This window comes from Pongo abelii, chromosome 3 (genome assembly GCF_028885655.2).
Source record: "Pongo abelii isolate AG06213 chromosome 3, NHGRI_mPonAbe1-v2.0_pri, whole genome shotgun sequence".
Classification (NCBI taxonomy): Eukaryota; Metazoa; Chordata; class Mammalia; order Primates; family Hominidae; genus Pongo; species Pongo abelii.
The window spans coordinates 144,356,491-144,372,042 of record NC_071988.2 but is presented as its reverse complement, the minus strand read 5'-3'; the positions used below and the strand labels follow the sequence as shown (position 1 = coordinate 144,372,042).

General features: G+C 42.1%; 1 protein-coding gene across 1 annotated transcript in view; it reads right to left on the bottom strand.

Annotated features, from left to right (window-relative positions):
• FGF2 (fibroblast growth factor 2) overlaps positions 1-14,509 on the bottom strand; it is a 71,189-nt gene extending 56,680 nt beyond the window's left edge. The window contains exon 1 of the mRNA XM_002815126.4: positions 13,838-14,509. Coding sequence (XP_002815172.3) covers positions 13,838-14,015 — 178 coding nt within the window. The 5' untranslated portion in view covers positions 14,016-14,509. The remainder of the gene's footprint in view (positions 1-13,837) is intronic.
• Between the last annotated feature and the right edge of the window lie 1,043 nt (positions 14,510-15,552).

The window sequence follows — 15,552 nt, the reverse complement described above, 5'->3', positions numbered from 1 at the left end:
AGGTTGTTGGACCCTGGCCTAAGAATCCTAAACATGAAAAACTCTAGACTCTCTTGAAGAAAATACACATCTTTTACAGAAGGTTGCTATGAGAAATTCAGTCAAATATTCCACGGAAATTAACACACGAAGGCTATGTATATATTATGACTCTCCCATTGTAGCACCCTAGTTACTACTTACTCTGTTATCTTCTTTTTCAGTATTCTCAAACCTCTTGGAATTTTTTTGAGAGATCTGTATCAAACTTACTACTTACCTAGAGTTTCCAAAAACACCCTGTATCCCACTTTTTTATATTCATGACAACCACACATCTGCTGGTAACTTTCCTACGTTTTCTGATTTTTACAGACTTGCAACATCTGTGAGCTCTGGGAGCAATGTGCGTACCAGGGGATTGAAGTCTTTCAAGTCCACGATGTTTTTCTCTTTTTTTAAATACAATTTTCATTTTATTTTTTTCCAGAGGATAGCTTTTCTTCAGACCTTAAGGACTCAGCTCCTTACCCGGGCTTTAGTGGAGGTCGTGGGGCAGCAGCCACAGGTCTAAATCGGGATCGGGGTATTTGGTTCATGTGGGCTTCACAAGATCAATTCCTGACTACCTTGCTATGAATGGCACAACTGACACAGTAATGTAGCTTCACATACAACTTGAGAAGCACAGAGGTGTCAAAGACACTCGCTTTGGAAACGTACCTGATAGCTGCATTCTCTACTATGTTTCAAATGACAAACTTCTTAATAGCCTTGTACTTGGCCATGCATCGGGCACAGTTCCTGCCACAAATAGGCTGCACATGGCTATGGCCTTTTTTGGCATGACCATTATTCCTTCTTTTCTTTTGCATTTTGGAAGCAAGGGCCCAGGAGAGTTTCTGAGGAGTAACATGATCAGAGTTCCTCTGCAGGAAAAAACAATGTCCAACTGCTGAACAACTAGACAGAGTAATTAACTCACTCTGGCAAAGAATAACATCCTTTATTATGGGATACTATGGGCTGAATTGTGTTCCCCGAACTCATGTTGAAGCTCTAATCCCAGTATCTCTGCATGTGGTCCTGTTTGCAGATGGGGCCTCTAAAGATGTGATTACATTAAAATGAAGCCTTTAGGGTGAGCCCCCATCCAATCTGACTGAGGTCTTCATAAGAAGAGGAAACCTGGACATACAAAGAGACAACAGAGACACAAGCAAAGTGGAAAGATCTTGTGAAGAGGCAGCTAGAGAGTGGCCATTGAAAAGCCAAGGAAAGGGGCCTCGGAAGAAACTAAACCTGCCAACACCTGATCTTGGACTTCCAGCCTCCAGAACTATAAGAAGATAAATTTCTATTGTTCGAGCCACCCAGACTGTGGTATGTTTGTTATGGCAGCCTTAGCAAACTAATACAGATGAGATCAGTTAGACAGCAGTTGCAGTAGTCAGGGTTAGAACTAGACGAGCTGCAGCAAGATTGCAGTGACCGGCACAAGTGTGAATGTGCTGCAGAAATGAAATGGACAGGGCCTGAGAAGAGAAGTGAGGAGTGGGGAAAACGACATAGTAGAAATTCACTCCAACACCTGGGCCTGGTTGGCAAGGAAGATGGTGATACCATTTGAAAATACAGGAGAGTCAATAAAGGAAAGAGGAGTTAACTTTTTAGACACTTTTCCGGACGTGTCTTGCCACATGCTTTCTTGGTATCTCTTTATCTATCTTGGTCTTTATTCCCTCACATAGTAGACACTCAGAAAATTATTGATTAATGGACAGTCTCACTCAATGAAGAAAATTAAACCCAAGCCCATCTGCTTTTGTTGTTGTTGTTGTTTCAAAATCTTACACCACATGTCCTTAAATACTGAAAAGATACCCTCGATTTTTTTTTTGAAAGAGCCTAACTATACTTTGAAAACATCCTTTTAGTTATCTTTATGACAGTGGTCCCATAAGACTATAATGTCATATTTTTACTGTACCTTTTCAATGTTTAGATATGCTTAAATACACAAATACCACTGTGTTACATGATCATGTGTCACTTAACTATGGGGATACATTCTGAGAAATGCATCCTTAGGTAATTTCATCATTGTGTGAACATCATAGAGTGTACTTACACAATCCTAGATGATGGTATAGCTTATTGCTCCCAGGCTGCAAACCTGTACAGGACATTACTGTACTGAATACTGTAGGCAACTGTAACATGGTGCTAAGTATTTGTGTTACCTAAACATAGAAAAGATACAGTTAAAATACAGTCTTATAATCGTATGGGACCACCATGATACATGAGGTCTGCAATTAACCGAAACATCATGATGCAGTGCATGGCTGTATGGTATTCATTCTTAATTACATGCCACGCTATTTTTGTATATGCCACTCAAAAATCCTAAGAAGCCCTTAAATACTAAAGAAGAATTGTCTCATACTAAATCATGACAGAAGTCTTTCCTAAACAAAGGAGAGTGGAATAGACAAAGGGGCAGAGGAATAGATGGCACAGACTTCAACTTTCCTGGACATGGCAAAGCCTCCGAAAGAGTTTAAATTATTTGCTTAAATCATTATTTCTGTTCAAATTTCTGCTAGTTTGTCCATACGGAATTCTGGCCATGAACTTGTATTCTAAACACTAAGAAGTCTAGAATGCACAATCACCAGTTGTTATGGACAAAGAGATCATGTTTTGAAAAGCCAATAGGAAAAAAACTATTTTCTTACTTGTAAAATGAAGATAACAATACCTGCTTCATAAGTTTGTATTTAAGATTAAACAGATATTATTTGTAAAGCTGGCATAGAGCATGTTCTCAAAAATTTCACTCACTCATTCATTCAATAAGTACTTGGTAAATATCAAGGTCCTAGGAACATAGTACAGTGGTAAAAGCCAAACACCTGACCCTTCCTCTACCACAGAGCAAAGGGACTCTGCCTAGTCACCATGGCAGTCTCCCTCGTTCTCTGGACAGAGCTGGACAGATCCCATGAATACTTCAGGGCTTCCAAACCACCCTCTAAAAAATAATCTATGCCTCACTTTTCTCACCCTTTAACAGCTGAGGGTGTCTCTGTAATTCGTTATTTTTCAACCCAACACCTTCTGTCTATGTCTTTATACATTAGAGTACATCCAACTAAAACGGTTAACAAAATTATCTTCCCAATCTCACTTGAATTATACTCCCATTACTGAGTTTAGAGTAATGTAGATACATATAAATATGTAAGGAGAACTAACACTTAGAAACACATTCAAAATAGAATATTTCTCTTTTCACTTAGCTTTTTTTAAATAAATGCCTTACCCCAAAGAAGATAAGGAAATAACGTTAATAAGTCTTACATTTAAAGGTAAAATATGACTCGGAGAAAAGCTTAGATGAAAAGTTAACAGAAGAGGACCCACAATGCAAAATGCAAGATGATACCATCCCAGAATCAGAATTTCCAAAATCAAAGGGACCTTTTTCTCTTGAGTCCCCATCCAATTCAAGTAGTCATCCAGCCAGTGAGTAAATGACACCTCTCCCCAACACACAAACACACACACCCCATCTCCAAATGAGCCAACACTAGAAATAGCTATAAGAAAGGTCAAATGACACTTGGTAGAATAAAAAAAAAAATCTAGGCAAGAAAAGTAACATAATTAATAGAAAAAGTAAGAATACATAAAGAAGACATGCAGCAAGTATTGGATTAAAAGATATATAGCAGGCAGTAGAAAGATTATTTGCATTTCTAATTCAAAACCAAAGTGTTTATCAAGTGATATGTTTCCAAAAGTAATTTTTTAAATGGAAGCATTATTTGACCGTTTTAATCTCTTCCATTTCCTATTTATGTAAGGCCACCTAAAAACTTATGAATTGTTTTCTATTTACAAAATGATTCAGCTTAGAAAGAAGTAGAATGAGACTGGTCATTCAGTAATTTCTCCCACCCACTCTTGCAGACATCACATCACAAAGACTGTGACTCATTTTGTCATACAATTTCTATCCTCTTAAGAGTTTTTCAGATTGTTGTGATGAATACTGGCTCATAAATCTGAATAAATTTTCAGATGAAACTATCCATGCCATTTCATCACAGCCCAAAATATTAACAATGGTACCAGACTTTTACAATGATTCCTAACTTTTACAATGATTCACTGGTTTTGGACCTGAGTAAGAGAGAGACACACTGACGTAAGGATTGAAGTGTCTGAATCAGGTATGAATTCCCAGGTCTGCGTTCCTTAATTAGAGTACTATAATCAGTTCTGGAACTGAGCATTAATGCTGGCTAGAAATATTAATATGTTACTTAACAGCTGAAAAGAAAAGTTTCCAAAATAAAAAGTGATCCAACAAATGACTATGCTTTACCTTTATTGCTTCCCTTGAATAATGTTAAAGGTGTTTGCAGAAAAGAACTACAGTGCTGCTGCATTCAACTTACCATTTTATATGCCTCATACTATAGTATTTATACTTATTTGAAGTTGTTGCCCATTCAACAAATATAGAGTGAACCTTTTCATGGGACTCCGACTGGTCACTCATTCAGCAATGAAGCCAAAAGGACCCTGGGATGAGTAAATTCAGCCTCAGACCCTCAGAATAGAAAAGAGTAAAGAACTACTGGGTAATGTGGTCTGGATTTTTTAAAAATAAAAATTTCTTGCTAGCTAGGAATTTCCAGTAAAACTGGGGGACATGAAATTAAAATACAACAAGCTATTAGAGAGAATTTTTAGATAGCACACAGAAAAGGAAAGATGGATACAGGATGATGTGAAAGAAATAAGGCCCAAGGCATGACTGGAAATGGGATAAGGTATGAGGACAGACAGGACATTTCAGCTTAAGGAAAACTGCCTGGTTAAAGGCTAAGATGACAAGGAGGACAGGAGACGTGAAGGGAAGGTCAGAAAGGAAGTTAAGAGACTTGGCTAATTTATTGAGTACATCTTCAATTTAACAAACATTCTTTGAGTGGCCACTGTGTGTGAGGATAGATGCAGCAAATGGGATCCAGTGCTTGCCTACAAAGAGTTCACAGTCCCAGTGCAGAAGCCAGACACATAAACCACTAACTATTACAGAAAGCATGAAGTTCTGTGTTCAGACTATGTACCCAAGTATATGGGAAAACAGTAAAAACCATTAATTCTCCCTGGGAAGGTAGAGGAAAGTTTCACAAAGAAGTCTGTTGGGCTGGATCTTCAAGGATTTTTCCAGAGAAAGGTGAGGATGGGAGGAGTTGTGAGAGAGAAATTGATAAGAAAAAGAAGGATTTTTCAAAAACAAGAGTCACATGAAGAAAGGCCAATCATTGTGACAGTAATAATTATGACACATTAAAGAGACTATAATTAAAGCACAGAGTGCTGCAGCATCAGGAAGGTATGGATGGTAAACAGTAAGAAATAAGGTAGGTCATGTTTAAGAAGGAAAGCCAGGTAGGTCTGGTTAGCGCTTAAAATTGCAGGAGAGTAGAGGTCATTAAATCAAGAGGCAGGGCAAGGAAATCACTATGGCTGGGAAACATTTTAGAGAGATATATACAAAAGAAGTAGAGAAAGGCATCAAAGGCAATTCCATGGTGTCTAGCTTTGGACACAAGAATAATAATTCACTACAAGCAGAAATTCAGGAGGAAAGGGTGCTAGTTTGAGAAAATGGTGTTAAGTTCTGTTTTATGTATGTTAAGTTGAAGCTATGGCAGTGTGTCTGTCCTCCAAGCAGTGGGAAATTGAGATGGGGAATCAAGATAGAGACAGAGACAATACATGATCTGCTGAAGGAATACAAGTACACAGAAAGAAGAGTAGAAGGCTAAAAACAGAACCTTGGGGGAATACAAATGCAGAAAAAACAGAAGAAAGTGGAAAAAAAGACAGGTGGATGGGCAAAAGTATAATCGCCTGAGGAGTTCTTCCAGCCCACTGCACAAGGAAAGACCACAGCATTGCAGTAAAGAAAGAGTTTAATAAACACAAGGCCGGCAAAGCCACATGGGAGATGGAGTTAGTACTCAAACCAATCTCATCCACAGCTCATGGGATAGGAGTTTTTCAACAGCAGTTTGGGGGAAAGGGTGAGGATTGCTATGCAATGGGTGCTTACTGATAATTCGTTGGGCCGAAGATGAAATCATAGGGGGTCAAAGTTGTCCTCTTGAGCGGAACCATTCCTGGGTGGGGCCACAGGAGTGGTTTAGCAGGTCCAGCTGGAGCCCTGGGTGTCAGACATGCAAAAAACCTGAAAAGATATCTCAAAAGGCCAATCTACAATAGTGGTGTTATCTGCAGGAATGGCTGGCAATCTATTAATACGTCTACACCTTAGCACAACTCAGATTCCTGTCCTCCCCCGAAGCCTGAGGGCCTTTCATTAGCTTTCTAAAGGTGGTTGAGTTTTGGGGAGGGCTTATTATCCTTTAAACTATCTCCCAAAGTTATCTGGGCCTAAGCCCAGAAATGATTAAGGCAGCTTGAAAACTAAAGGCAAGAGGAGGGGAGTGGGCTAGATAATATCTCTGGCAGTGTCATAATTTTCTCAGATATAACTTTTGCAAAGGCAGTTTCAAAAGGAGAACCAGGTTGATGTGATGTAATAAAAGCCAAGGAATTATCAAGAAGTCAGAGGCAGACAATACTGCCACATGTCAGAGTAGCATGAAAAATTGGAAAAGGCTACATGATTAAATTAGAAGACTACTGTTGCTCTCATAAGAATGATTTCAGTGGAATACTGAGGGCAGAATCTAGAATTGAAAGAGTTCAAAAAAAGAAAAGGAGATGATGTAGAAGAAAGTACTGATTCCAGGATATTATTCACAAAAGAAAATAAGAATGAAAAACAATGCACAGCACACCTGAAAAAGTTCTATATCGCATAGTGAGACAGGACAGCCAAGTATAAAGGGGTCCCTGGAGAACCTCCAACTGGCCTGCACACTGGGAGAATGGGGTGGAGCCACAGAAGTTCATGCCCTTTGCAGGGAGGAGACTGGTCTCTCCTGTTCGGGGTGGTAACCTGGGAATCAATCTGTGAGATGGGGGCCTGTTAATACGAACCCCTATTGCTTTGCTGTGTTGTTTTTCCTTTTTTCTTTCTGACCAATAAATTCCATAACCCCTCACCCTCCAAAGTGTCTGTGAGCCTAATCTTTCCTGGGCATGTGACAAGAACCAGGATTTTCCTACAATAGTACATGATAAAAATCTTAAATACTTTTAAGGAAATCAGAATTCCCAATAAAAGTTCTAAACAATTTTTCCTGAAAAATGGTTCATCTTTCTCTAGATTATTCTAAGAAAAACTAATAGCCAGTCTCCAAAATTCACAAATGTTTTCCAAATACAACTTTGCTATATATAATTACCTTCATTTAAAGATTGACCAAGTATCTAAACACAGATGTCAAGACACCAAGAAAACCGTAAACTTTGACCAAGCTTTATACAGCATATGGCTCATGACTAGTTATTCCACAGCAAGTTCCACAGAGAATGTTTTCCTCATCAGCTGACATTTAGTGAGCACTCTCTGAGTAAAAGGTACTGAGCTTTTTATGATGTTTATTTATATAAAGAAGTCATGGTTCCTACCTTAAGGTGCCAGCATCTTAAGGTGCCTAAATTATGAACAGAGAATAATCTGTTCACAGAATGCAGCCAGATCATTACTACTCTGTACAAATTTCTTTTAAAAAATACTTTTTTCTTGGCTAATTTGAGTTATTTAATTACAAGTTTTCATTATAAATTAACGTATAGCTTAATTATAAATTAAACCAGGATCAGTCCTTTCAATTGTTCAATTATATCTGGAACATACACTTAATATTCACATAGCTTCTCTTCAATTTTTAAAAATACCTTGAAAATCTGTGAACTTTTCATTTCAGAATTCTATTGGATAATTCATCTTAGAGGCTAAATTGCAGAAGTCAATAGCTCTTTAAAAATACAAATACACACATACACACATACACACACACACACACACACATCCATTACAGATTTCTGTAAATGAATAAGTATTAAAGATACACTGGTCAACTCAAAAGTCACCTTGTGCAGAAAGGGTGACAGAAGACAGCTGGATGAGACATAAACACTGAATATTGGCTGTCTGTTGCCTCCAGGCCCTTCCAATTTCTTCAAACTAAAAATATTCTGAAGGGGTTTAGAATGAGACTGTTCTGGCTTCTAAGAATGACAGTCTATGGCTCAAAGGGTGAGTTCCCCTGGAAGTTGCCACTTTTCTTTTCCTCCTCTCCTAAATTCCTGTGGCTATACATAACCTAGCTTAAAAGGCCTCGTTGGCTGTCATTATTAAAGGGAGAAAAGAGAAAGCAAGAGCTAACTGAACAGTGGATACAACAAGGAAACACTTAAAATCACAGTGCCATAAGTGCATTTTCTAATGATCCAGCTAAAACTCTACACTGATAATCATTATTCCAAATTATTATGCAAACAATCAAGCATTAACTATCTATTGAGCACTGACAATATACAAATTAAGTACTAGACCAGATCCTAATTTCAGAGCACAGAAAAGGACAAACTCAAAAATAAAACAGAACAAAATACATTTGTTTGGACAGAATATCCTGATGAGGTTAAGATTTGTGCCCCAGGCTGGGCACGGTGGCTCACGCCTGTAATCACAGCACTTTGGGAGGCTGAGGTGGGCAGATCACCTGAGGTCAGGAGTTCCAGACAAGCCTGGAAAACATGGTGAAACCCCGTCTCTACTAAAAATGCAAAAATTAGCTGGGTGCGATAGCAGGTGCCTGTAATCCCAGCTGAAGCAGAATTGCTTGAACCCAGGAAGCAGAGGTTGTAGTGAGCTGAGATCGTGCCACTGCACTCCAGCCTAGGTGACAGAGTAAGACTGTGTCTCAAAAAGAAAAAAAGAAAAAGAAAAAGGTTTGTGCCCCAAAGATACAGATTTGCCTTGCTCCATTTCATGGTCATAGACTTTTATCCCATGCCAGCCTTCTTACAGACGTGTGCTACGGGACAAAGGGGCCCAAGCAGGGTATTTGGAAAATCAACAAACACTAGAATTGGAAAAACAAGCAAAGACTACAGCACATGTGTAATTACCAGCTTGTACAGGCATCTCGTGGTTTTAAAATAGTAGTTCCAATAATGTGAGACCTTAAATTGTCTTTTCAACATCACTGATGATGAGTTCTCAGAATCAGTGTATAGATGAAGAAAGTCAATTTTATGCTTATGATATTTAAAGAATGGTTCCTGTTTTGTTCATTACATCTGTAACATTTTATTTTCTAATTAAACTTTAAAATTATGTCCTTCCACATAAAATGGCATCATAAATCAAAATGAGAACACTTAGAACCCAATTGTTAAACCATTGTCAAAGTCTAATTATATAACGGTCATTTTATAAACAAATGAAACCCCTCAGGGCATGTCATGAGGGGATATTGCCTTTTCTAGGCTGAAGTCACTTGGCATCAAACTCATCTTAAAAGGCTCCTAAGGTGTGGTAATATCTATGACTCATGAATTGTCCTTTCATTGCTGTACTGATTACATGATTTCCAAGATTAAATGAGCTATTAGATTCTGACTTCATTTGTTTACTGCACCCAATATTTATTACAGTAAATATCAAGTTCATTAAGTAAAATTATTGCTATTCACTTGCCAGATATTACCAAAGAGAGGTGGGGGGAGAGAATCTAGTACGGTATTATTAAATCAATGGTTCCATTTACCCCAAAGGCAGTAGTGAAGAGATGGAAAGGTGGCTTTATCCAAAACCCCAGGAAATCAACCTGAGGCACCCGTAAACTAGTAAGAACTCCTCAAAGGGGCTAGCAGCTTACTACTCTGAAATGGAAGAAGCCTAACCAAAGTGGGGTCCAGCAAGGCACATTCTATGGTAGAATGAAGAGCATACTGAGGCTGAGGGATGGCAGAAAGAGAAGGCAAGGGGCCAGGTGGTAAGAAGCTCATTCAGGATAACAAAAGAGGAAACCCACAAGTGAACTTGAGTAATTGGTGACTTTTCTGAGCTTCAGTATCCTCTTCTGTAAAAAGAGATGGGTAAACCAGAAGGTCGGAAGCCTCCCTTTGATTTCACAAGTCCATGTTTTTATGCTTGGGGTTACATGGAACACATGCAGTAGCAAAGAGCCCAGGGGTCAAGCCCACCTACAAGCCACCCCTGCTCCACACTGGGGCGGGCAGGTCCCTCTGCCTTTCCAAGTCTCAGCGTCCTCTGGAGCCTGCAAGCAAAGTAGTGTGGCAGACAGGCAGTCACCTCCTGGGAGAAGCCCAAGGGTAGATCCAGTACTTCTAACTACCCTCCTTTTTTTTTTTTTTTTTTGTAAATAAGAGCACCTGGAATAAACTGAATACTAAGTGTACATAAGCAGCATACATTTCACTTACTATACGCTACCACATGTTGTACGTGCTGCTTGGGATAAAGTGTTCTCTCTTCTGAATGTTTTTACACAGCTTGCTATTTTAGAGTATATACTTAATATTATCCATTCCCACCGCATTGAAAGAGGCCTGCCAAAAGTTAAGGATGCCAAAAGGAAGACGGGAGTGCAGCGTACATGCTGGAGAAGGAGAAACTCTCTAACCACTTTTAACATCTTGTTTTTATCAAGACTCTCGTGTCAAATGAAGATTATTCCAGGACTATGAGAAAAACGCCAGAAAATGGGCCCTTTTGAGTGCAAATTCAGGAGAATGCCCAGGTGTGAAGCACAGTTGACCTTCAGCAACACTGAAAAATTGGAAGCATTTGTGTTGTGTCATCTTCTCCTACCTCTTCTTTTAGAAAATTTTCCTCTTTCCTACCTCACAGCTCCCCACTCTGCCTCCTCTTCCTCTGCACCTCTCCAGGACCCCATCATTTATATCACAGTCTTCAAAGCATCCCTCCCCAAAATCCAGTCCTTCTGGCCAGCTTTTGGGGAAGAAATTGCACTCACAATTTAATCCATACTAAATGTTAAAATCTGATAATGATTGAACTTGGCCTTTCAAAAGTTACCTGCAGTTTAGAAAACATGTAGGCACAAAGTGTCACGCCAAAGGAAAAAAAATTCCAGTGACAGATGTTCAGGTCAGTTGGACAAAACAGTCTGAGCAATGAGACCATAGATTTTTCAACTTTTCAAACAGGTCTAGAAATCTGGGCCATATGTAGTAGGAAACCATGGCTACTATTAACTCTTTTCCATGTTTCCTGGTCAGTTTTATTTGTTTTGGGGAGTCTCCTCATGGTTTGGTCAACTATCAGTAAACATTCAATATGTGAGAAAATAATATACTGTACTTAAATTTATGTCCAGGTTGGGCTACATAGAAATAGATGAAATTTGTCATTTTTAGATTTGTATTCTTGTCAGTCTATTGCCTGGTACAGGTATCCTTTAAAAAAAAAAAAAAAAAGAGTAGTCTCTTTGGGGGCTCGGGAAGAAAGGGTGGGAAGTTGGGGAGGGACAGGACTACAAACTGGATTCAGTGTATACTGCTTGGGTGATGGGTGCACCAAAATTTCACAAATCACCACTAAAGAACTTACTCATGTAACCAACTACCACCTGGTCCCTAAAACCCTATAGAAATAAAAAACTTTAAAAAAATTGGTCATCTCCACAAGTCTGGATGAGTTATTCTACATTTCCCCTTTAATATCTTGTCCTTAGCTAGTTATAAAGTTAGCAGAGTTCTCAACCTGAGTACTAGTGACATTTGAGGTCAAAAATGTTTCTGTTGAGGGTATTATAATGTGCATTGTATGATGTTTAGCAGCATCCCTGGCCTCCACCTGCCAGATGCCAGTAGCACCCTTCCAGGTTACAGCAACCAAAAATGTCTCCAGGCATTGTCAAATGTCCCCCTAGCAGGCAAAATCATCCCCATTTGAGAACCACAGAGTTAAAGTAAGATTACAAAAATGAAAACCCAACTCACAGTTAGGAAGAAAAAGTTAACAGTTGTTTTTACAACGGTGGTAATGTGGTATGCAATTCAAAATTATGTCCACTGGCTAAACTCTATATAGTTTTATTCTAAGGCGAATCGGGTATCAAAATCTTCAAAGAAAAAATGATTCAGCAACTAAGAGTCTGACAAAAAAGAGTATTAGGGGAAGCCCCAAATATTAATTTAATTTAAAGGGAAATTCTTCTGTCTTCTGGTCATAATACATGCTTTTTAATAAATAGTTTGTGATACTAGAAAAGAACAAAACCAATTGGGACACACAGCACCTTGCCCTTGTCAGCTGAGATGGCGTAGCAGACAACTGCAGAACAAATTTCAATCACAAAGATAATTTTTTGAAATAGATACTCAAGTTACCAGAATAGAGAAATAGCACTAACCCATGTAATAGGTTACAAGCATCTTTTCAGTTTTACGGGATTAAGTGATTGATAAAATTTTTAAATTACGGCAAGCCTGAAAAAAATTAAAGACTTGCCTCTCTTGCAGGTTGCTATTTTGGAAGCAATAAAGACTCAGCTCATATAAAAGTGTATTTCCCATTCTTCTGCCAATTCATGTTTGGTTGTAGAATTTTATTCTCTTCCACCCCCCCTCCACCTCCCCTCATGACATCCCATTAGCATCCCAAGACAAAGGCAGAACTACAGGGGAGTGGCGCTGGGACCTCTGTGGGTCTTTTCTCAGGCAATGAGAGAATCAAATTCTCCACCTGGAACCCATAAAGGAAGGAACGCCATAACACACAGCTTTTAAAACACATGTTTACATACACTTACAGGAGGGCAGGTTACAATATATTCTAGTCCTCTCTCTCTCACTTCAAATTCCATCAGTGTTAGAAATCGGCTCATCTTATGCCCCTTTCTTTCTCTTTCCTCTAGACGAGTGGCTCTCAAAGTGTGATGTGATCAGCATCCCCGGAGAACACGTTAGAAATGCAAATCTTCAGCCCCCACTCCAGACTTAGGGAATCCCCTAAAGTCCAAGCACTCCTTATTTAGGCCAGTGTTCTTTCTAGAACCACAAACATTGTTTCTTACAGAAAGCAAAACTGCAATTCTCATTTCATCCTCAAACCTGCTGCAAGGTAATAATGTATTAGCCCCACGTGAGGGATGAGGAAACTGGCTCTGGGGTTAAGCGTCGGCTCAAGGTCTCAAAGCTAGTCACTGCAGGTGGAAGATTAAAGTGTTTGCACTTCTTTTCACTACTGAAACAAAGCTATGGCACTTTATTAACAACATCTGGATTTTTTGCTGGTTGGCTGGTTGGTTTTTGTTTTTGCTCTTTCAGCTGTCGTCAATTCGGAAAAATATAAAACAGAGTGGGTGAGAGTAGTGTGCCATATGCCTCGGGTCGTCCCGAGTCGGAATTTAAGGGCAGGACTCTAGAAAGGTGTTTTTCCAGTAAAGACCGTTTCGTTCTGCTGCGGTCCTTCCTGTCTTTGTCCCCGGGACAGCACGCAGCAGACAGAAGCGGCCAGAGCTGCATGGCGGGGCCGCGGGCATCCCCGACGCGACAGGTTGTCTGCGGGAAGAGAGCCAGTCCGCGAGGCCCCGGCGCGCCGCGGCTCCGGGCCGGGGGTACTGGTTTACAGGGCAAATCGGCACACCCCAAAGCCCGGGGGACGCCCGGGCCTACGCCGCAGCCCGGGAAGGAGGGGGTGAGTGGTGAACCCGAAACCGCCGAGGGCCGCGCGGCCAGAAACCACACGGACCGCTAGGGTCGCAGTGAAGATCCGGGAGAAGGGTGCAGGCTGGAGGGGAGAGAGCGGGCGAGAACCCAGGAAATGGAAATGGGGCGGGGAGAGCGGGCCGGCACTCACTGTGAGGGTCGCTCTTCTCTCGGACCCCGTCAACTCGGCCGTCGGGGTGGATGCGCAGGAAGAAGCCCCCGTTTTTGCAGTACAGCCGCTTGGGGTCCTTGAAGTGGCCGGGCGGGAAGGCGCCGCTGCCGCCATCCTCGGGCAAGGCGGGCAGCGTGGTGATGCTCCCGGCTGCCATGGTCCCTGCGGGGCCCGGCCGGGTTCCCCGAGCTGCTGGAGCCTCGCGGGGAGCCGCCGTCCCCCGGCCCCGGCCCCGGCCTCCGACCCGCTCCGGGGCACGGCCCCGGCCCCGGCCCCCCAGCCTCCCGCCCGGCAGCGCGCGGCCGCGCCCGCGGTCCCCCAGCCTCGAGCGGCTCGGCCGCTCTTCTGTCCGCCGGCCCCTGGTGCGCGGCGAGCCGGCGGCCCGGGAGCTGGGGTTCACGGATGGGTGTCTCCGCGGACGCCGCCTGGGGAGAGCCGCCTCCCAAGCTGCAGCGCCCGGGATCCCGTTGCAACCGCGGGCACCGCGTCCGCTAATCTGGCACCCGCCGGGCCGCGGCGTCACATCTTCTACATCTCCACCCCCGACACCCACCAGCCTCCCGTGCCCCCAGCTCTCCTCCCTCCTGCGCGCCGCCCCCTACTCGCTCGGGTTTTCTGGGACCGGCCTCTGAGTCCGGCGGTTCGGCCACAACACGCAAGCGCGCGACATCAGTCCGGGGGGGAGCCCGGCCTCAGTCGGGGGCGGGGGAGAGGCGAGGGGCGGGGGGCGCGCGTCGGAGGCCGCAGCAGGGCTTTGGCAGTCCCTGGGCTCCACCGCCCCTTGTCCCCCAGAAGTCACCCCCGCCCAACCCCCGCACCACCCAAACCACGTTTAGGCTTTCTCCACACTGCGGGGCTTTTGCTGCGCAACCAGCCGTGACTCAACTTTTAAAAGTTTAAACTCAACTTTCTCCCCCATTTTTTTCCCCCGCTAGCGTTTCAAAACGGAGAAGCCGTTTCTACCCCAAAGTAGAGAAGTTGGAATCCAAGGAAGAGTCTGTGTCAGAGCAGCCTTTGAAAATCTCTGAATCACCAAAAGACGAGGGGTACAAGTGGGGCATAAACTTTAAAATTAAAGGACAGAGGCTGAAGTCGTCTACCAACAAAAGGAGAGAAAGAGGCCAGAGAAGGGGAGCAGACTGGGTTGCTAAAAGGAAAAGGTTTCCTTTACTGACCTAACTTGAATTAGACGACACAGAAAGATGAGGATGGGGATAAGGATAAATCTTTATCGCGATTGAAGCGCGTTAATGTCTTAACTCGGAGCTGGCATTTGCCTTAGCTAAATTGTTATGCATTTCTTGAAGAGAGAGTTATTTTCTGTAAATCCCAAATGTAAAATTGATGTTAATTGCATTTTGGTAATTTTCAGTAGGATATAGCAGGTGCCACAGATGATTAGGAAAATATCTATTCAGAAAACTTGCATGTATTGAGTACCTACTGTGTGCAACACATAATGTTGAGTGTGTGGGAGATGCCAAATCTGATGGGAGCGTCTCACACACTGAGGGAGATAAGATAGGTAGCATGAGTAACACAAATACCAGTAGAAAGTAGGCCGTAGAAGAGTAAGACTAAGTGCTGTGACATTTCAGACATGGGGTAACTCAGTGTGGGGAGGCAGGAGATTTGGGGAAGCTTCTAGAAGGAGTTGCAAGTATGGATGTGCCTCCTTGTAGAAACATTAGGTT